Below are 22,677 nucleotides of genomic sequence, written 5' to 3' on the forward strand. Positions count from 1 at the left end.
CGGGACGGGAAAACCCCTGTCGGCTTGGCTGCAACACCTATTGACCAATGTTCAAGCCTATTGGTAAAGGCACTCCGGGCTCGCGCGCTCTGATTGGCTGGCCTGAAGGACAGCACCTCCTCCCCTTGAGGCACGGGCGCTCTGGGCTGCCGGAGTTGGGGAGCTGTTCCGGCTCCGGCGCGGAGGGGCGGTGGCCGGGGAGGCGGCGGCGGCAGGTGAGAGGCCGGGGTCGCGGGGTCGGGTGGCGCGAGGTCCTAGACCCAGGACGACCCTGAGCCAGGCGTCCAGCTTCTGTGTCTCAGTTTCCCCAGCTCTGAGAGTCTTGCCCCGAGGGGTTGGCGACCTCAATCCGACAGTCGTGATTTTGAGCTTGACAAGCAAGGGGATTCCCTGCTCTGAGCCTCAGTTTTTCTAAGAAATGGGGATCACGATAGTACTTAGTTCATAATACACTTGAATCTTAGCGTAAGGTAATCTACGTAAAGCCTTAAGCGGAGGGCAATTTTGCGTTATTTATAAAAGTGTAAATTGCACACACCTATAGACCCTGCAAGCTCCTTTCTAGGACTCTGTCCTGCAGAAATACTCATTTAAGTGTGCAAAACGAGGCGTACTGGGTGTTTTCTGCAGCCTTCTTTATAAAATTGTGACACATTGGAAACAGCCTAAATGTCCAGCAAAGAGTTCTTTCTGCTCCATGATTTCATGTAAATTTCTACCTTTAATAGTAGTAGTTGTAAAAGAAGAACAGAGCCAGTAATAAGTAGCTCTCAGTAATTGAATGATTAGTAGCTGCCAGACACTGCTAAGTGTTTCCCTTGCGTTAATTTAACCTTCCTAACATCCACTGAGGTAGGTACGGTTGTTTTCTCTCCATGTAACGTGTGGGGAAACCGAGGTTCATAGCCGTTTAAGTGAGTTAACCAAGATGACATCACTGGGGAGTGGAGGAGCTGGCATTTGAACCCAGATCTGTTGGATGTGTCCAGTTGATCCTGCATTGCCTTTCTGGCACATAGCAAGTGCTGGACGGTTACCTTTTTTTGTTATTATGATGGGCTTGAACTAGGTGTTCTAAGATCTCTTTCTGCTGGTTCTGACACCTAGAGATCTTTGCTCTTCTCACTGGCTTTCCCTTTTAGGATTCCCAGGAGCCATGTTGTCAGAAGTCCTACTGGTGTCTGCTCCGGGGAAAGTCATCCTTCATGGAGAACATGCCGTGGTACATGGCAAGGTACAAAGCGGTTAGAGCCTTTAAGGATTGGGTACCCCTTCTCCCTGATGCTAATTTCGTAAGAAGGTAAAAGGACACCCTGAGGCACAGCTTGGGAGCAGATCAGAGAGATCAGTTTCTCCCCCGCCAGGCAAGGAAAAGATTTCTTATGCCCACTGAAGGGATTCTTGGGCCTCGCTCGGTATGATAGCAAAAAGATGATATATAAAGCCCTGTGAGTGGAATGAGTTCACCTAGGAGTGGGCTTTGATGCAGAAGGAAAGAGGCTCGAGCTCCGGGGCACTAAGACATTTAGAAGTTGGAAGGATGATCTAGCAAAGGAGTTGGAAACATCCATTATCTCATTTTACCCTTACAACTACCCCCAAGGCATACCCTTTTATTATCCTATTTTACAAATGTGCAAACTGAGGCTTAGGAGAGAAGTGGTAACCTGATCCAAGTCCTATATACTTTGGTAGAGCTTAGTGTGAACCTAAGTCTGTCTGAAACCACCCCTGCTGAACTCTGCTATTTTTTTTTTTTTCCTGAGACAGAGTCTTGCTCTGTCACTGGAGTGCAGTCTTGCAATCATGGCTCACTGCAGCCTCCAACCTCAGCCTCTCAAGTAGCTGGGACCACAGGTGTGCACCACCATGCCCCACTAATTTTTTTCTTTTATTTTTCTGTAGAGACGTGGTATGACACCACGCTGGTCTCGAACTCCTGGGCTCAAGTGATCTTCTTGCCTTGGCCTCCCAAAGTGCTGGGATTATAGACATGAGCCACCACACCTGGCTTCTCACTGCTATTCTTTATGTTCTTATATTTCTCATTGAAAACATGGTGATTATTGGGAAATGATTCCTTGGTGTTGAGAACCTCTGAAATTTTGCAGGCAGAGGGAAAGTGGATGTTAATTCTTAGCTGATCGATGGTGGCTGTGCCCAGGCTTAGTGGGAGAGCATGCCAAGGTTGATTAGCAGTGTCTGGCAAGGGCACGGCTAGGGGTGGCCTCTGTGCTTATGTTTGCTCTCTTCTTAGCACGTGGGTCCTGGCCCCTTTGCCACCCACCCTCAGGCTTATTGCTTTTGTCTTTTATTCTATAGGTAGCACTGGCTGTAGCCTTGAACTTGAGAACATTCCTCCGGCTTCAACCCCACAGCAATGGGAAAGTGGACCTCAGCTTACCCAACATTGGTATCAAGCGGGCCTGGGATGTGGCCAGGCTTCAGTCACTGGACACAAGCTTTCTGGGTGAGGGCAAGGAGGAGAAACCAGGTGTGGTAAGAGCCTACAGAGAGGGCAGCTGGCCAGGTATTCTGGGCTGTCCCCAAGGGAGCCAGGGGCCAGCTATTTCCAGGGTGTTTTCTACCCTGACCTCATAAAATTAGCTTCACTCATTTTATCTTTTTTTTTTTAATTTATAAGTGTAAAACAATGCATTGGATCTCTGGGGGCTGTTGTGGACAGATCATCAAGGCCTATTGTTGAGTGAAAAAAATGCAAAACAGCAAACATATGTATTTAAGTATAAATATGTGTATAAATGATGGAAAAGGTCTCGGGGGCATAGACATCAGATTGGCAGTGGTGATTAGTTCTCCTGGGAGAGACCTAGGACCAGAGAGTAGACAAAGTGACACATGTTTTAAATGAGGAGACTATATTGGCATTTTGTATAATTAAAAATTGATAAAAGTAGGCCAGGCACAGTGGCTCATGCCTGTAATTCCAGCACTTTGGGAGGCCAAGGCGGGCGGATCACCTGAGGTCAGGAGTTTGAGACCAGCCTGGCCAACATGTCGAAACCCTGTCTCTACTAAAAATACAAAAATTAGCTGGGTGTGGTGGCACACACCTGTAATCTCAGCTACTCAGGAGGCTGAGGTAGGAGAATCGCTTGAACCTGGGAGGCAGAAGTTGCAGTGAGCCGAGATTGTGCCATTGCACTCCAGCCTGGGGGACAGAGCAAGACTCCATCTCAAAAAAAAAAAAAAAATTTTTAATATAAGTACAAGTTACCTATGCTTATTATTGGAAAATATAGTCAATACTGGGACATTGTAATTTTAAAAATCACCTATTATTTCCCTTCTCCTTTCCCTGACCCCAGTAATGACTCCAAGCATTTAGGCATTAATCCTTCTGGGTGATTTTCTGTAGATTGATGGAAAGATTGATAGAGACAGGGAGATATCTTGGTTTTTTAACCAAAATTGGGTCAGGCCATATAAACCATTCAGAAGTACCAATTTTTTCTTTGCGTGTCAGGTGTGTGTGCTGATTTTTGACAGCACTGTGAAGATTTCATCCACTCATAAGCAGGCCAGCTTTTTCCATCAGTGGAGTCCCCTGCACCTGCCCCAGAGCTGACGTGTGTTTTCTCTGTTGTCAGTTTACTGTCTGCTCCCTGGGCTGAAGCCTTGCTCTTTGGAACAGTGTTTCTCAGCCAGAGTGGGGTAAATGAGAATCTTCTCGGGTTTTTTCCTTAGACTGCACCTGAACCCTTGACACCTGCTTCCCATTCCCCATGAGAAACCACAGTCACTCCCATACGCCGTATGGGGATGGAGGAAAAATTGAAAATTCTCATTTCACTTGTTGAGATGGGGTCTCGCTGTGTTGCCCAGTCTGGTCTGGAACTCCTGGCCTCAAGCAGTTTTCCACTTTCCCACCTTGGGCTCCCAAAGTGCTGGGGTTTCAGGTGAGATCCACTGTGCCCGGCCAAAATCCTCATTTTAGAGCAGCCCTTTTTAACCTCATCATATCTTGGAATCACCCAGGAGTTTTTTGTGATGGTGGTGGTTGTTTTTGTTTTAACCAATACGGATGGATGGGCTCCTGGCTCTGCCCCTCTCTTATTGGGAGTTGGTAGTGGTGGTAGGAGTTTTTGAAAGGGGTTCCTTGGGTGATTCTGGGGACACCTCAGTTAAAAGCTACTCCTTTGGAGCGTGCATCTGAAAACAACCAGCCAGAGCACATGGAACTTGCTTTCCATGGTGGACAGGGCCGCCCAGCCAGACCAGAAATGTCTCCTGAGAACCAGCTGCAACTTGTGTATGTCAGTAGCTTGGGGTAGAAGCAGCCAGGTGTGGGGGAACATGTCTCAGACCACTCCAACTACCTCGGTGAACCTGGGGCAGGTCACTTCATCCTCTGGGCCTCGGAGCAGAGACCTGTTTCCTGACTGAGGGCTGCCATGAGGATCTGACGACACTGGAGGCAGGCACTAGGGGTGCGACACAGAGTGCGTTATGCAGGGAAGGGCTTGTTAGTTTTGGAGCGCTGGGAGACATACCATCTTCTAGGTTGCAAAGATCTACCATCTTTCTTTCAGTGTCCTTTTGCTCCCTCCTGATAGTAATAAACATTGAACTTTTTTTTTTTTTTAAGAGGCAGGGTCTTACTATGTTGCCCAGGCTGGTCTCAAATTCCTGGGCTTAAGTGTTCTTCTGCCTCAGCCTCCCGAGTAGCTGGGAATATAGGCACATACCACTGCACCCTGCTACTACAGTGAACACTTATTGGGTACTTATGTGTGCCAGGCACTAAGTGTGTTCACATATGTTAGCACTCTTAGAATTCGCCAGCATTCCCTGGAAGTAGGTGGTGGTATTCATCCCCATTGTACAGATTTGAAAATTAAAGTTCAGAGGTCAAGTGGCTCAGGTTACACTTGTTGGTAACACTGAAAGGATTCAGACCCAGGTTTCTCCTAGCCCCGAAGTCCAGGCTCTTAACAGCTGTTCCATCTCAATTACAAAGCTCTGAAATACCTGAGTTCTCAATGATGTCATGACTTGGCCATTTGAGTATATCATTAATCCATTCAACATATATTTACCCAGTACTTAACCGGTGCCCAAAGTTTCCTAACACACACACACCCAATTCCATTTCCCAGTCCCTTGAGAATGTGACCCGAGGCTCAGCGAGTGATTTGTAAAGGTGAGCTGGCCAGAAAGGCTCTGCCTTCTCAGTGTCTCAGAGGAAAGTGGCCCAGGTTCCTGTACATCCCTGGGAACAACCTGCCTCACCCTCCCCTTCTGCCCAGGTACCGCCTCGCATTTACACTGTCCTATTCCTCACGATTATCTTTTGGAGGAGGGAAATATTTTGGGGGGTTAACTTAATACTCTTTTGATTTTGGTTTTATACAATGGAAGGTGAAACCTAGGCCCTTGTGTGATTGAGCCAACATTCTCTGTGTGTGTCTGTGTGTGTTTGTTTTAAGACTACAATTTTTTTTTTTTTTTTTTTGAGACAGGGTCTCACTCTGTTATGCAGCCTGGAGTGCAGTGGTGCAAGCACAGCTCACGGTTTCCTCAACCTCTTGGGCTCAGGCGATCCTCCTGCCTCAGCCTTCCGAGTAGCTAGGACCACAGGTGTGCACCACCATGCCTGGCTAGTTTTTGTACTTTCTGTAGAGTTGGGGTTTCGCCATGTTACCTAGGCTGGTCTCAAACTCCTAGGCTCAAGTGATCTGCCCACCTCAGCCTCCCAAAGTACTGAGATTACAGGCATGAGCGCCTGCACCCAGCCTTAAAACTACTGTTAATTAGCACTTACTACATGCCGGGTGCTGTGCTAAAGAGTTTACACCCCTTATTTAACTTTACGTTCATGACAACTGTATGAAGAGGCACTGTTGTTATCCCTGTTTTACCAAGGTCGGAAACAGGTTCAGGGAGGTTGAGTCACATGGCCAGTAAATGGCACAGTTGGGACTCAAACCCAAGTCTGCCTAAAGCCAATGAACAGACATGGGTGTGGGGTTCAGACCATAAATTCATGTCCATCCATGTTCCGATTCCAGTGACTAGTCGATTTTCTGTATTCTGTTGTTTATAAAGCACCAAAGTCCCTCTCACCCACTTGTGTTTGCTTGTTTGCCTGTGGAACAGAACAAGGTGATGTCACAACACCCACCCCAGAGCAAGTGGAGAAGCTGAAGGAGGTTGCAGGCTTGCCTGACGACTGTGCTGTCACCAAGCGCCTGGCTGTGCTGGCCTTTCTTTACTTATACCTGTCCATCTGCCGGAAGCAGAGGTGTGTGCGTGGTCTGGGGAAGGAGTCCAGATTCAGCCTCCCATGGAGAAAAAGGAAGGGTTTCTGTCATTGCTGCTGGAGAATGCACATGCTCTCTTCTAGAGCGGCAGCCATTGGCTGTCCTCACCATGTGCCAGGCACCCTGCCAGACACGGTATATATGGCATGCCTGTTTTTTAGACAGGGTCTCTCTGTCGCCCAGGCTGGAATGCAGTGGTACGATCTCAGCTTACTCCAGCCTCGACCTCCCAGGCTCAAGTGATCCTTCTGCCTCAGCCTCCCAAGTAGCTGGGACTACAGGTGCGCACCACCACGCCTGGCTAATTTTTAAATTTTTATAGAGATGGGGTCTCACTGTGTTGCCCAGGCTGGTCTCAAACTCCTGGGCTCATGTGATCCAACTGCCTTGGCCTCTGAAAGTGCTGGGATTAGAGGCATGAGTGACTGCACCCAGCCCCAGCCTCTCTGTTGTTGTTGTTGTTGTTTTTTTTTTTTTTTTTTTTTTTTTGGTCCAGAACCCAAAGGGAAAACCTCAAGGGGCAGCCCTTCCCTTGAGCAGCAAATGCTGGTTCAGTCAGGCTCTATGCTGAGGACACATTTGGAAACGGCCTGATACTTGCTGTCCGAAGCAGAATTTCAACACAAGAGAGGCACGTCCCCTTAAGTGGGTGAGGGGCATTCCAGAATCTTCCAGGCTGGATGGGGTGGGTATGTGGAATTTGAAGATGCACATTATTACAATTTTTATATTTGGGAAATGGGAAAAGCACTTCGTGGAAATTACCAAACACAAAGTTTGACAGTTCTCACTTGGGGGAAATACATGTAAGATGTAGCAATTCGGACCTTTCTGGTGATCAAAAGCAGACCCCGTGTTACACATGGTTGGGGAGCACCATCTGGTGGGAGAGGCCCCAGTGAACACACAATCCTAGTGTGCAGTGGTGAGGCAGTGGTGGAGGGAGGGAGGGCAGGCAGGGGGTCCTAGAAAGGGAGCCAGGAGGGTCTTTGTGGGTAGCTACGGAAAGTATCACAGTGGAAGCGACATTTGATAAGGCCTTGAAAGATGGGTAGGGATTTCTCTGGGGGATAAGGAGGTGCAAGGCTATTGCAGGCAGAGGGGCCAGCCTGTGCTCAGAGCAGGCCCACAGAAAAGCCTAGCATGTGGGCACAGGAAGGAGGTGGGAGAAAGGGGTTGACGGCTTGCCAGGTGCTTCTGGGAAGGGCTCTGGTTGGATGACCCAGGGATTTAAATGAACCTGGTACCTGTTTTCTAGTTGTCTGATTCAGCATGAGTTCCTGATGTTCAATAGGGATACATTTGGGGTCGGGAATTCTCCCCCAATTGAGAAAACTGAACCAGATGCTTGGAGTCAGGCCTGGGCCCGGCCCCTGGTTCAGTGCTGGCACCCCACTGCCCTGCGGGAGAGTCATGTTTCGCGCCCTGGTGTGTTTCAGGGCCCTGCCGAGCCTGGATATCGTAGTGTGGTCGGAGCTGCCCCCCGGGGCGGGCTTGGGCTCCAGCGCTGCCTACTCGGTGAGTCTGGCAGCAGCCCTCCTGACTGTGTGCGAGGAGATCCCAAACCCGCTGAAGGACGGGGATTGCGTCAACAGGTAACCATGGTCCTTACCTGGCCAGTGTCCCTCCCGCACGGCAGGATGGGGGCGTGGCTTCTCCCACTGAGACCTCACCACCTCCCTGTGAGGTGAGAGGTGTCATAGTGGCCATATTTAAGATGAGGAAGCTGAGCCCCGAGAGGTCAAATGGCTGGCCCAGGGCCACACGGCTAGTGCTGGCAGAGTGGGATTTGAACTCAGAGTCTGAGCTTTTCTCTCCTGCTCTCTACCACCTCTGCTCACCCCCGTCTTGGCTCTGTTGGGTTCAAGCGCCCATGGTATGGTAGAAAGAGCTGGAGTCCAGATCTAGAGGGCAGCGGGTTAGATGAACCCTCCCACCTCTGCATGGACTCAGGCTAGGACAGTGTCCTCCTCTGTATGGCAATGACAGTGCCCTAGGGGTGATCGTCCAGTTTTACCACACGGCTGTGAAAGAAACTACAGTGCGCTGAGAAATCCCCATTAGGGGGTGTGCCCATTAGACTAGGGCGTCTCTCCTCCTACAGGGCCGTCTGCATGGAGGGCATGTCACCTCTCTGCCTTCCTACTGACCACGTGAGTCAGTGAGGCCTGTCCAGACAGGCTTGACCACAGACCATTTCTATCATTAGGAGAATGCTCCTTGAGAAACCACCCAGTGCGCAGAGGTTATGCAGTTTGTCCCAGGACCAGGAGTTGTGGATGAGGCCCCCAAATGCAGAGCTGTGTCCTCCTGGGCTTGTTTTTTGTTTTGTTTTGTTTTGTTTTCTCAGCTTAGTTTTTTTGTTTGTTTGTTTGTTTTTTGAGACGGAGTCTCGCTCTGTCACCCAGGCTGGAGTGCAGTGGTGTGATCTTGGCTCACTGCCACCTCTGCCTCCAGGTTCAAGTGATTCTCCACGGGCCAACAGACTGGCCCTGTCTTTCAAAAGGTGGAGGGTGACTGTGTGTGTGCGCCTGCACGTGTGTGTGTTCTTATGCTGCTTCTAACCATTTCTCCCACCTTCCCCTGAAGGCCAGTCATTCCTTCTCAGAACCCTTAGGGAGAGTAGACCTCCCACCCCACCCCACCCATCATGTGTTTCTGAGTCGGAAAGGACTGGAGCCCAGTCTCCTTTGAAGACTCAAATCTGAGCCCCATAAAAAACAAACTGTGTAGAGCAGGAGGAAGACTCACATTTGTTGAGAGGGCCAGGCCCTGGGCTAGGTCAGCTGCCTGAGCTACCTTCCCCCACCTCCATCACTCATTTCTTCCCAGGCACACTGCCACCTGTTGGTCCCTGGGAAAGGCCAGCCAGCTCTGGTGTGGTTCCAGTGCTGCACAGGTGGTGTGTCTGGAATGCACCCCTCACACACACCTTGCCTAGCTGGCTCCCCTTGTCCTTCAAGCACCACCACCCCCCACCAGCGCCCAGCAATTCAGCCCATAGTGCTCTTACAGAAACACCTGCTTTGAAGTCACATATCGCAGTGTCATGGATTTGTTTGTATTTGAATACTCATTGCTTACTGACCTTCACTTTCTCCATTAGACTCTAAGCTCCAAGAAGTCAGGGACCTTGTCTGTTTTGCTTCCTACTAGGAGCTTAGTCACAGGCACATAGCAGTTGCTCAATAAATGCTGAATGAATAAGTGAGTGTATCTTGTTGGCACCATTAAGTTAGTAGCTAAGAGCTTGGGCTCCAAGTCAGCAGATGTGGTCCTGACCCACCAGTGAGTAGCACTGTGATCTCCAGGATGCTGTTTGACCCATCCAAGCCTCAGTTTCCATTTCTATAAGAAACAGGATAATTATTGTACCTTCCCTGTAGGGTACAATTGGGAGGATTATGGACCATTTCTCAATGGTCCATTTGAGAAAGCATTTAGCACAATGTTTGGCACATGCTAATCAATAGTATGTTAACTGATGTTAACTCATTATTAATCATAGTCTCACAGCTACCATGTGAGTTGCCAAGTCCATAAAAATCCTTATTTGGCAGATGAAGAAAGAGACTTAAAGCAGGTAATTGACTTGCTCAGGGCTCCACAGCAAGTAAGTGATTGAACCAGGCCCCCAGGCACTGTGACCCCAGACAGCCTATTTTGAGGGGAGCACATCCTATCTCCTGGGCATTACACAAAGCACTTGTGTGTTTTTTGCATCTCAATATCCTCAGTGAGATAGACACTATTATCCCTGTTTTATGGATGAGAAAACTGAGGGTTTGAGATGAAGCAGTTGCTCACAGATGCCCAGTGAGTCAGTGGTAGGATGGGCTCCAAAAAGGGCCCACTGGCTGGGCATGGTGGCTCACGCCTGTAATCCCAGCACTTTGGGAGGCTGAGGTGGGCAGATTGCTTCAGGTCAGGAGTTAGAGACCAGCCTGGCCAACATAGCAAAAACCCATCTCTACTAAAAATACAAACATTAGCCAGGCGTGGTGGCAGGTGCCTGTAATCCCAGCTACTCAGGAGGCTGAGGCAGGAGAATCACTTGAACCCAGGAGACAGCGAGCTGAGATTGCGCCACTGCACTCCAGCCTGGGTGACAGAGTGAGACTCTGTCTCAAAAAAAAAAGAAAAAAAAAAGAGGCAAAGTAGGACCACTGGAGTCCAAAGCCCAGGCTGTTTTGACTGCACCAGGTGGGCTTCAGAGGGAAGGGCGCACACTTGGCACACTCCGTAGCTGGAGAGGTTCAGAGTGGACTTGTTCTTTCTGAGCTCAAGGGCCCAAGCTCCTATGCCCCTTGGCCTCCCCAGCACAGCCCCAGGCGACCCCTCCCCAGCCCCACTCCTCACTGCCACAGTAAAGATGAACATCTATGTCTTCAGGTGGACCAAGGAGGATTTGGAGCTAATTAACAAGTGGGCCTTCCAAGGGGAGAGAATGATTCACGGGAACCCCTCTGGAGTGGACAATGCTGTCAGCACCTGGGGTAGGTGTGGCCTCGGGTTTATTTTATTTTTGTTATTTTAAAAATTCTTATTACAATGGTTAGGTGCCCAAGAGTCTGTGCTGGTTTGGGAGGAATCAAATCAACGGATTCTGGAAAAAATAGCATTTTCCTATTTTGGGGGGAATGGGGAGAAATCTTGGGGCCCTGCCTCACGCCCCCTGAATCAGAATCTTTGGGGGTGGGACTGGGGCCTGGGAAGCTGCAGCTTCCACGAGCTCCCCAAGGGAGCTGTAGGTTCAGGATGCAGAGCCGTTGCCGTGGAGTTTGCACACCACACCACCCAGGTGGCCTCCCCTCTGGCAAGGACTCTTGCTTACAGGGCCCAGGTGCTGTGTCCCGGGCCTCACCTTCACCATGTGGCCTGTCGGGGGAAGCTGGACAGTCTGGAGGGAGGGGGACCCAAGAATCCAAGGCCTGGCGAAAGCTTCCTGGTGGGGCTTCGGGGACCTTTTGCCCTCCTGCACCTTTTGTAACTGAAGCTGGGCTGACTCATTACTTAGCCTCTTTCCTGAATGGGGCAAAATGAACCCAACCCAAGGTTCAGCCTCTCTCCCAAGTGCACAGATGTGTTAGCTTTTCCCACAGCTCTGACCCGCTGGTTTTTCTCTTTAGGAGGAGCCCTCCGATACCATCAAGGGAAGATTTCGTCCTTAAAGAGGTAACCTGGGGGTGGAGCAGCACATTCAGCCATGGTTGCATCGATGTGTGCAAGGGGCAGAGCTCTGCACCTTTGGGAAGTACCATAGGAGGCAGGTGTCCCTGGCTCTTCATCCCCCAGTGTGGCCCTCACAGTCCACTAGCTGCAAGGAAGCAGGGGTGGTGGGGAAGACCGGGTCTTTCCTTCTCCCCTTCAGCTCTTAAATTGCAGAGAGATCAGAAAGGGAAAGTCATGCCTGGCTGTGCCCGTAGACCCTTAGCTGCTCATTCATTCATTCCTGTATTTGCTTAGTAAACAAGAATCCATTACTTCTTGTGTTCCCGATGATGCTGCACTGGGGCGTAGGAATGGAGAGATGAAGCTTGGGTACAGTTTCCAAGGGCTCTCAGTCTGCTTGGAGGGTTGGGACCAGACACACACACAAAAGCCACCACCGGACAATGTGAGAGTCACCATAATGGAGGCACACAGGGCAGAGGCAGGATGGAAGCCGGAGGGAGGCTTGGGAGGGGCTTGGAGCAGAAGTGACATTTGGAGACTCTCAGCCTGTTTTATGTTTCTGTGTCCCTCCCACTGGAATCATTGGAATCACAAACGTGCACGTGCGATTTCAGCATCCTCTGTTCTGTTTGCACCCACGGCGGAATTGTTCTGTGCCTGGAATGAAACACATGGCAGAGGGGAGCCAGGTGCCTTTTTGGCTGTTCCCTAAGCCCTTGATCAAGTTGTGGGGTGGTGTTTGTCCCAGGGCACTTTGCCACCTCCATGGGCCTTTTCGCATCAGTAAGAGTCCTGGGGCTCTCTCTTCTTTACTCAGGGCGGTCTTCATGGATGAGTGGCAGGTCCTGGCCTACAGCCCCCGCCAGCTGGGCCACTCCATTAGTGGCTCAATAACCTAGCCTGCCACAGCGCCACACCTGGGCCCCCAGCTAGTTCTCTGGGATCTTTCTGTCCCAGCTCAGCCACGCCTCCCTTTCCAAGGCTGTACGTCAGGGTTGTCAGCGTTGGCACTATTGAGATTTGGGGCTGGGTTATTCTTTGTGATGGGGCTGCCCTGTGCATTGTAGCCATCCCCAGCCCCAACCCACTAGATGCCAGTAGCACCCTCAGCGTGGCAATGAAAAACATCTCCAGACATTGCTCAGTGTCCCCTGGAAGGCAGAATCACTCTTGCCACCAACCTCTGCACTCCGCAGAAGCCAGTAGGAGTGTGGAACAGCTTCCTCGGGTTGCTCCAGCAGTCGTTGCCAGGAGAGCCTCGGGCGCCCAGGTGGAAGCTGGTCTGCCACTGCCCCGGATCCATGTGGAACCAGAGCTAGATCATGTGGAAGAGTCTCAAATGCACGGGCCCCAGCCTGTCTTCAGGAGCCCACAGTCTGATGGGGAAGGCGGTCACTGTAATCGTCAGAGAGAGGACACCTGAAGGGTTGTGAAGCTGCTGTGGGTGACAGTGACAGGTGTCATAGATCTGGCTGCGAGCCTGGGGAATCATTCATGGAAGTGGTGGCATTTCATTCCTTCAATGTCTCCTGAGAGCCACTCGTGGCCTAAGCACTGGACTAGGCCCTGGAGCTGGAAAACTGATGAAGATCTGGGCTAGGCACTGAGAGTACAGTCTACTGGGGGCATCAGGAGGTGAATGAGGAGGCTTTCCAAGGGGGGCGGGCAGGCGAACGGCCAGGGGAATGGCCAGGCGTTGCTGGTGTGCTGGGTGGAGGCACTGGGTCCACAGGCCTAGGTTTGAGTCCAGCTCTCCCACCTGCCAGCTGGTGCCCTCGGGTGAGTCACCTCTCCCAGACCTCCAGCTCCTCGTTTACTTAAGGGGATCTCGAACACACAATCAGAAGCAGTGGCTTTGAAGTGCTTACCTGTTTGCTGGCCGAGTTCATTCATCCTTTCCACAAGTATCATTAAGCACCTACTGTGTGCTGAGCACCGGGGCCTCTGCAGGGAACAAAACAAAGCCCCGCCTCCCTGAAACTCATACTTTGTTGGGAGAGGAGAAAAAAATCAGTTGTCTGTGAGAGCGTATCAGCCAGTCTTAAGCACCTTTAGGAAACAAGGCAGGGTCAGAGGCTACAAAGGGAAGGAGGGGGCCGATTGGATGGGGAGTCGGGGGCTGCTGATGAAGGAACATTGAGCAGAAACCTGAATGAGTCACGCCGCTATGGGGCAGGGCTGGTCCCTGGCAGAGGAAGCACGGTGCCAAGGTCCTGAGACGAGCACACTGCCTGGCGTGTCACACAGTAGCTGGGAGGTCAGGGTGGCTGAGTGGAGTGAGCAGCCTGGGGAGGGAGGAGAGAAGAAGAGGCTGGGGCAGTGGCCAAGCCCGGATCACAGGAGCACTTACCAGGCTTACCCTCTGTGTGGTGGCCGCTGGATAGGTATGAGCCCTGGATCTGGTGAGGCTGGTAACAGGCCTGTCAGCAGAGGACTTATCTAAGAAAGATGAAGATACAACACCGAAACTCCTCCCACCTGGCTGGATGGGAGCATGGAGCAAACCAACCTTTGCTGCCTGCTGTGGGGTGCCACAGGAGCAGATGGCGGCTTCGCGGAGAAGCTGGGGGCCGGAATCCACGTTAATCCCATGGATGGCTTAAGGAGCTTCCCCCCACCAACCATGCGTGGTGCCTCTCTGTAAAGAAAAAATGCATTGTTTGTGAAGTGGATCAAGATGCGGCCTCCCAGAACGCTGCCCTTTTGAGGAATGGCTTGTCTTAGAAGGGAAGAGAAAAACCAAATAGAATGTTCATCTTTTGTAAAGTTAAAAAAAAAAAAAAAGCCAGCCTCCAAGGCTGAGAATCGATATTAATTTCATGGGCTTATGGGCAGTGAGATAAAGCAGGTTTCTGGCAGCCCTTTCCAGCCCTATTGGATTTTACAATCTTGAACTGTGAAGAGAGCGAATAAAGGTATCAAGGGCTCTGCCCGTCTCCAGCTGTCTCGGGCCAGAGCTCATCCAAATCCCCCACCCTCCATCCCGGCCTGTCGCCCTCTGAAAGACAGGTTGGATGGCAAGAAATGTCGGCTTGAGCCCTCGAAGATGGCTCACTACAAGGACAGTTGGGATTGTGGCTTTAGGAGGGATTTATGCAGCTCCTCCGGGGCAGGTGAGGACCACGGGGTCATGCTAGAGAGTCAGCTCAGCGTGGCTGCCTGAGACATGTCTGTGTGCCAGGGGGCAGCCAAGGGGATGACTGACTCTAACCACATCTGGTTTTAGACCAGGGCTGCTCATCTGGGCACCATCAAGGTAGGGCAAGAGTGGGCTCAGTGTGCTGGGGACCATCCTCCTCTGCAACCCTGCCCTCCCCGCATTTACCGAGCCCGTGCGTGGTGCTGCCCGCACCAGCTAGCCTGGGCATCTTCCGTCTGTGTGATCCATCTCAGGGCCTGTTGGCTTGGTCTTTCTAAAACTCCAGCTTCGTGGGGGTGACCCACACAAGTGAACCTTCGCCCCCCCTTGTACTCTGCCATAGCCACTTTGAATTTCTCACTGGATGACTGTGCCGGGTTCCGCCACCTCCAGGCTCACACAGGCTGCTCCGACTGCCAGAAATCCTCACCCTTCTAGCTTTGCTTGGTGGCTTCTTACCCTTCCTCAGTTCTCAGTGTCCACATCATGCCAGGAAAACCTTCTCAGACCTTCTCCCCTATCCCCTCTCTGGCCCCAGCCCCAAGGCCAAGCTGTGCCTAGCATGTTGTAGGTCCCAGTTGAAGTTGAATGAATAAATGAATGAAAAGCCAAGGGAGAATGGCCACCCAACCGGGGCCTGGGATGGAGGCGCAGCTGTGGCCATCAGCAGGAGCCCCATGCTCCCCCAATCCAGTGTCACCTCTTGTGCCTCCCTTCTTCCTCCATATCAGGGTGGGGCGGCTTCCTGGACTGCTCCCAGTCCTGACCCAGCTCCTCCGTCTTGAGTTCAGTGTGGACCTGCCTCCTCTTCACCCTGCAGGCCGCCAGCTCTCCAGATCTTGCTGACCAACACCAAAGTCCCTCGCAATACCAGGGCCCTCGTGGCTGGCGTCAGAAACAGGCTGCTCAAGGTGACTCTTGTTCCTTTCTTGGGCAGGTTTCAGGAAGGCCAGGACCCAATCACATCTGGATTTTCGAGGTCTCCCTCTGGCTGATGGGTTATAGGGAGTGTGGTGGGTGTTGGAGGCCCTTAGGGAGGTGGTTTTGGCAGAAAAGAAGGTACCGTCCGTGCCCGTAGCCTGGCCAGGAAAACGATAGTGGTCGGGCTCGTTAGACACACTGACTTTGCAGCTGGGAAGGCAAAAAAACAGGCTCAGAAGAGAGGCGGTTTCCCCAGAGGATGGGCACGGGCTGTGTGAACACCTCCTCCCTCCACCCCACTGCTGGGGCAGCTGTCCTGCATCTGCCTGCCCCCAGGCCTCACCAGCCATTCCTTCTTTTTTTCTCCAGTTCCCAGAGATCGTGGCTCCCCTCCTGACCTCAATAGATGCCATCTCCCTGGAGTGTGAGCGCGTGCTGGGAGAGATGGGGGAAGCCCCAGCCCCGGAGCAGTACCTCGTGCTGGAAGTAAGAGCCTGTCTGCAGGAACCGGGGTTACTGAGTCCACACCACTGTCCAAGGCAGTGGCTCTGCAATCTGGCTGTGCTCAGAATCCCCCAGAAGCCAACACATAGAGGCCAGGACCTGCCTCTGGCCTATTGTCTCAGAAGCCCCTGGCCTGGGCCCAGGTCTGTGTGTGCCATATAAGCGTATCTTATTTGCAGGCCTCTTCCCGGGTGATTCTGAGTAACTGGGAGAGTGCAGGGGAGGCCAGGGCCTGGCTCGTGCTAAGTGCAATGGAACAGGTTTGGGGTCACTTCTAAGGAGCTCCAGCCCACGTAGGTAGATGGGGATCTGGCTGATGCAGAGTGCTCTGTCGGTGCAGGGGTGACTTCTTGGTCCCTCTCCTGCTATTGCTAAGTTCATGGGTGCAGTCAACGACTACTTGTCAACTGCCTGCTTTGGGTCAGACAGATCCTAACATTGTTTTTTCATCATCGTAACCCCATCCACTGCCATTTGCATAATTCTAGTGTAGAGGTTGTGACCTCGTACTTTGGGTGTGATCAGGCCTGTGTGTGAATCCCAGCTCCACTTCTGCTGGACGTGTGGCCTCGCTAGAGTGTCTTAAGAATGCTCAGATTAGATGGGCGCAGTTGCTCACCTGTAGTATTAGCACTTTGGGAGGCCAAGGCAGGTGGATTGCTTGAGCCCAGGAGTTCGAGACCAGGCTGGGCAATGTGGTGAAACTCTGTCTCTACAAAAAATACAAAAGTTAGCCAGACGTGGTGGTACGTGCCAGTAGTCCCAGCTACTCGAGAGGCTGAGGCAGGAGGATCACTTGAGCCCAGGAGGTCAAGTTTGTAGCCTGGGCAACAGAGTGAGACCTTGTCTCACAAAAAAAAGAATGCTTGGAGTCTCATGGGTGACATGCAAGCACAATGTCTGGTGTGCCATGAGCTTAGGGAACCAAAGAGCCCAGGCTCCCCCTGGACACAGTCCACCTAGCCTGGTGAATATGGGCTGTTAGCCATCTGGCTGCCCTTGCAGAATGAGAGGATCGGGTGGCCCCTAGCTGCCATGGCTGTGCAGCAGCCGTCAGTGAAGGTACAGGAGAGGACCCCTTTGAGGGGCGTGCGGTCTCCATGTCACCACAGTCCCTCCCCCCGCCCTGCACTCTGTAGTCATTGCCTGGTTCCTCCCGGTCCCCCTGTGGGCATTCGAGTCTGTAGCCCCTGTGCTGAGTGGAAGCTGCCACTAAAGCAAGCCTTTTACAAATGATTCTTTTCACTTGATCTTCACACCCACCTCCCTGTAAAGTAGGTGTCTTATCCCTATTTTACAGATGTAAAAACTGAGGCCTGAAGAGGGACTTCCCCCAAGGTTATCCAGCTAGTGAGTGGCCAAGCCAGGGGTCCAGCCGACAGACTGATCTGCCCCCTTATTCAACAGATCTGTCATGAGCACCTACTGTGTGCCAGGGCAGAGCCTCCATTGAATTCCTGTGTTTCTGCCCTCATTCCCTCAGTCTTTATCTTCCTAGCTCTCGATTCCTTCCACGTAGAAAGGAGGGAACACAGTCCCCCTGAGTAGGAAATTAATAATGATGGAATACTGCCTAAAATACACCCTGTCGAGCCCCTGGAGAATGCCACGGAACAGCACGTTGATTCTACATTGTGTGTATTTTTGGCTGTGGCAGCCGCTGAAATGTGCAACTCGGCTCCTGGACAGCTTTGCACTCAAACCAGCGAACTGTTCTCCTGTGTCACAACCTGTCATCTGATCCTTGACAGATTTTGGATCAGAATGTGACAGGTGTCTGGAACCTGCCTCGGCAACGTGACACCTGGTGCTCAGGCGCAGAGAGCGGCCCCCAAAAGTCTTTTCTCACATCCAGCCCATCAGGCTGGTGAGAGGCACCCGGAGCTGCCACCAGGCCATCATGCCTGTCTGCTCATTTGTCAAAAATGGTGAGCTTGGCGCAGAGCGAGGTATGAGGCAGGCTGTTGGGGAGGGCCACCCCAACCCTGCCGGACCGGCCGTCCCCATGCGGGAGAGCCAGGTGGGCCTCCGCAGAGATGCCTCAGTGATGGCAACTCCTGGTATACAGGCAATCCAGGTGCCCCGGAACAGAGCTTCACACAGAAGTGAGGAATGCCAGGGGTGCTCTCAGAGGCAGGGTAGACAGGAGCTTTATGTCAGGCAGACCCACCTTCCAGTGCCAGCTTGGTACCTACTAGCTCAGTGATCGTGGGCAAGTCACTTCTTCTCTGAGCCTCCGTTTCCCCTTTTGTAAAGTGGGGATGATGGTAACGTACCCATAAAAATACTAATAGCACATATCTCATGCCAGGCATTGAACAGAAAACTCACCTTGTTTCATCTCAGGGCAAAGAAGCAGATTTTTTTTTTTTTTTTTTTTTGAGACAGAGTCATCTTGCTCTGTCACCCAGGCTGGAGTGCAGTGGCACAATCTTGGCTCATTGCGTCCTCCACCCCCCAGGTTCAAATGATCCTCGTGCTGCAGCCTCCTGAGTAGCTGGGATTACAGGCGTGCGCCAACATACGTGGCTGATTTTTGTATATTTAGTAGAGACGGGGTTTCGCCATGTTAGCCAGGCTGGTCTCAAACTCCTGACCTCAAGTGATCCACCCGCCTCGACCTCCCAAAGTGCTGGGATTAAAGGCGTGAGCCACCGCACCCTGCTGAGGCAGATACTCTTATGACCCCGGTTTACAAGCAGGAGATAGACCCAGTGCAGAAGACCTTGCCCAAGGACACACGACTAAAAAGGGGCAGAGCTGAGACTCCAGCACAGGTCTACTTGACTCCAAATCCCATGGTTTTTACTTCCTGATGGCTGGGACCATGGCTGGGCGCCCATTCTTAGAGCCCCAGCACGTTGTGGGTGTTTGGTAAATGAAATCTAACTACTGGGTGCCTGGGCAGTGGAAGCTGTGAGTTTTATTTTTTCATCCACATGCATCTTGTTGGATCCTTAAAGAGCAGGAAGTTTATCCTGCATAGTAACTGAAGAAACCTAGACAAACAGCTGTTCCCCTGCTTATGGCCTTGCTGGAGTTATACCTAGTTCTTATTCTGAAACCAGTCCCCAAGGCAGCTGTAGGGAGGCATATTATTTGAAACTTTTTCTCTTGCAAATGGCAGAAATCCATTTCAACCAGACTTTTGTAGAAAGGGAATGTATTGGCTCTCAACTGAGAAGACCAGAGGTAAATGGCTTCAGGTATAGCTCGATCCAGGGGCTGAAACAATGTGTCGGGAATCTGTCCATCTGCCACGTAATCTCTGACCATGTGGCAAGATAGGTCATCTTGGCGACTTGTGTCTGAAGTTAATTATTTTAGCACCTCTAGTGGGAAGGGGCAGAGGAAACCCTGGGAGGGCCATGATTGACCCAGCTTGGGCCACATGCCCATCCCTGATCAGTCACCAGTGCCAGAGGCTTCTGTGACCAGCCCTAGGATATGTGCTCACTGCTATGGTGAAGGTATGCTCAGCTCTACCCAAGCTCTATGAGAAACGCTGCAGAGCAGAAGGATTCTTTTACAAGTGGAGAGGGCCAGGGTGCCAGGTAGGCAAAGCCGTTGGCTGTCTCCAGCCAACAACTGTCAGATGGACAAGGCAGGCTCAGGGGTGGGCATAGGACCTTGGCCTCAGGCAGGCCAAGTGGGAACAGATGGAACCTTCTCTCCTAGGAGCTCATTGACATGAACCAGCACCATCTGAATGCCCTCGGCGTGGGCCACGCCTCTCTGGACCAGCTCTGCCAGGTGACCAGGGCCCACGGACTTCACAGCAAGCTGACTGGTGCAGGCGGTGGCGGCTGTGGCATCACACTCCTCAAGCCAGGTATCCCGGGGGTAGGTGGGCCAGGCTGCCAGCCTGGGCTCCTAAGAGGGGTCCACCTGGAGAATTCCCTTGAAAGAAAAAAGAGACCTGGAAACAGGTCTCAGCTCTGCTCTGTGGCCTTGGGCAAGTTAATTAACCTCTCTGGGTCTTTGCTTCCTCATTGGTAAAATAAGGGTGAGAGTATCTAGCTTGCAAGATCATTGCCCAGATGCAAGCAGGAAAGTGCACCTAGAGAGCCTGGTGCAAGGCTGGGCTGTGGCTGGGGCTCCTGTCATCGGGGCTGTCCCCACAAGCTTGGGAAGCAACCAGGGCATTGTCACTCTCCACGTCTGCCTCACCTTGCCCCACTTGTACCCCTTGACGTGGTCAGGATGGGGTTGATCTTGCTACAGAACGAAAGGGTTTCCTTCCCGTTGGTCTGGGGAAAGAGCAAGACTGAGTAATGGGCTTGGCTTAGGAAGCCCCCTGCGCTGGTGCCTGGGGGCCTGGCAAGGGGCTTCCGCTAGTGTTTAACCACCTGACACCTAACTCTCCCTCAGGCTCCCTCCTGGCCTACAGTAGGCACTAACCATTCCCACCTGCCTCCATTTCCCTCTGTGCTCCTTGTCCCCTCCTTCCTTCCTTCTTTCTCTTTCCGTCTTTATCTCCTCCTCTCTGTTCTTCATCCTTCCTTTCCCCTCTGCTTTCCACTAAGCCCCCTTAAGGCTCCAGGCATCTCCTCACCCTCCATGATGGCTCCCGGGCCTCAGGAGGTGGCCACATCCTCACTCCAGCCGACCCCAACTGTTGGTTCCTAGTTCAGAGCCCGTGACGATGGTGGGACTTGATATTTCTGGAGTGTGCCTGCTGTGCCAGGTGTTGTGCCAGGCACTTTACCTGCATTATTTCCTTTAAGCCTCCCTGAGGTCTGCACGGGGAGGCATCATTAGCCCCATTCCCAGATGAGGAGACTGAGACTGAGAGGGGAAGTCACTTGTCTGAGGCCACACGGCCAGTACAAGGCAAGGCCGAGTCCTGTGACTTGAAAGTCCATGTTTTTAACTCTTGCTCCTTAAACCCCTGGGGGTGCAAGGCTGGGCATTCCAGTGCACGGGGGGGCTGCAGGTAACCCTAGGCCTGTTGGCTCAGGTGGGTCACAGCCAGGAAGGCACAGCAGGAAGGCCCGGGCTTTTGCCTTGAATATGATGAGCTTCTCCCATGGAGCAGAGAGTTGTCAAGGGTGACCTGCCTTCCCTCCCCGCAGGGCTGGAGCAGCCAGAAGTGGAGGCCACGAAGCAGGCCCTGACCAGCTGTGGCTTTGACTGCTTGGAAACCAGCATCGGTGCCCCTGGCGTCTCCATCCACTCAGCCACCTCCCTGGACAGCCGAGTCCAGCAAGCCCTGGGTGGCCTCTGAGAGGAGCCCACGACACTGCAGCCCCACCCAGATGCCCCTTTCTGGATTATTCAGGGGGCTGCAGTTCGACTCTGTGCTGGCCAGCGGGCACCTAGCTCCTGACACTGCTGGAGAGGCCCCAGCCGCTTGGCGATGCCAGCCGAGCTCTGCAGTCCCAGCGGTGGGACCTAGGGAGGCATGGTCTGCGCTCAGCAAATTCTGGAGCCAGCCGAGCAGGAGGCCCAGGAGGGTCCTCTGAGACTCCAGACCTGAGACGAGAAGGGCTGCTTCCCCGAAGCTCCCACAGGCCCATCTGCTTCGGGCCCCCGCCTTGACCTGTGTTCTCCCTGGCCGCCTGGGTCCGATGCTCAGATGCTAGGGCCTGGTTCCTGGAGAAGTGTGCCTTCTCTCTCCCTCTTCAGGGACCTCCCCCTGTCTCTCAGGGCCAGGCCTCTCCCTCCTCCTCCAGGAAGCCTTCCCCTACCCCTTGTCCTCCCTCCCTCCCAGAGCACCTGCTGTCTGGGTGGCTCACTCAGCACTTGGTGTGGCTTTCCCTTCTACCTAGCGGATGGGGCTCCCCCAGGGGCTGTCCCGGAGGCGGTGGGCCTGGTTAAATAAGGCCGGGTCCATGTGCAGTTTCTTCCAGTCTGTACCTGAGAGGTTTGTGGAAAAGATGGGAATAAAAAGATTTTGTGTCAACAGTAGAGACTCCAGGCCACCAGCACCTTCCTCTGTCCCTGTCCCCTCTCCAGCTGTTTCCTCCATGGAGCTCTTCAGCAATGGGGGGAAATAAGGGTTTGGGGTCACTTTGTTGTGTGTCTTGGGGATGAGGTGGCTTTTCCCAGATGGCCCTTGCTGGAGAGGGACTGGGACACGGCTCTCAGTCCATCAGCACAACTCCAGGCTGCTGCTGCGGAGGGAGAAGTTGAGCTTCCTAGCTCCAGAATCACAAGCACCCACGAGAGCACAGACCTGTGTAAGACAGGAAAGCAGAACCTGCCATCGCTCCTGGGGCGCGCCTTCCTTTCTGAAATGAACTGGCTGGATGGAGAAAACAGACTCAAATGTTCTAGCCTGGGTGCCTGGCACTCCCCACCCCCACCCCCCACTGGCCCTATTTGAACTTTATATTGCAGTCAGCTTGGTGCTTTCCGAAATGCCAGTAGCCATCAGGAAACCCTTGTAGTTGGCGCCTTGCCAGCCAGAACCTCTGGGACCCACGGACCTGCAGAGAGGCCGAGTGGAAAGGTGGGGGACGGCGCAGGGATTTCAGGATGAGGTGAAAGCGATTCAGTGTGCGTCTGCCCTTGGCCACTAGGGGGCAGCTGGCGGCTTTCCCTGCTGTTGTCTTCACGGGGAGGGTGAGAGGAGCAGGAGCCGAGCTCCACCCCCACGCCAGCCTTGGGCCCGGCCTGGGGTCACTGCTGGGAACGTGAGAGTGAAGGGAG

At 52.6% G+C, this 22,677-nt stretch overlaps 1 protein-coding gene across 3 annotated transcripts; it reads left to right on the top strand.

Annotated features, from left to right (window-relative positions):
* The first annotated feature begins 39 nt into the window (after positions 1-39).
* MVK (mevalonate kinase) lies at positions 40-21,933 on the top strand. 3 transcript variants are annotated; one of them, XM_030821344.1, is made up of 11 exons: positions 40-215; positions 1,143-1,234; positions 2,323-2,470; positions 6,121-6,265; positions 7,724-7,879; positions 10,677-10,780; positions 11,414-11,459; positions 15,419-15,509; positions 15,889-16,005; positions 19,702-19,855; positions 21,099-21,933. In XM_030821344.1, exons 2-11 carry the CDS (start codon positions 1,157-1,159, stop codon positions 21,248-21,250), a joined length of 1,191 nt encoding a protein of 396 aa, XP_030677204.1. In that variant the 5' UTR covers positions 40-215; positions 1,143-1,156; the 3' UTR covers positions 21,251-21,933. The 3 variants fall into 3 exon arrangements, with proteins under 3 accessions (XP_030677204.1, XP_030677205.1, XP_030677203.1); XM_030821343.1 differs by having other exon boundaries at positions 142-215; positions 2,323-2,494; XM_030821345.1 differs by lacking the exon at positions 7,724-7,879.
* The last annotated feature ends 744 nt before the right edge of the window (positions 21,934-22,677 follow it).

This window comes from Nomascus leucogenys, chromosome 10 (assembly GCF_006542625.1).
Source record: "Nomascus leucogenys isolate Asia chromosome 10, Asia_NLE_v1, whole genome shotgun sequence".
Taxonomy (NCBI): Eukaryota; Metazoa; Chordata; class Mammalia; order Primates; family Hylobatidae; genus Nomascus; species Nomascus leucogenys.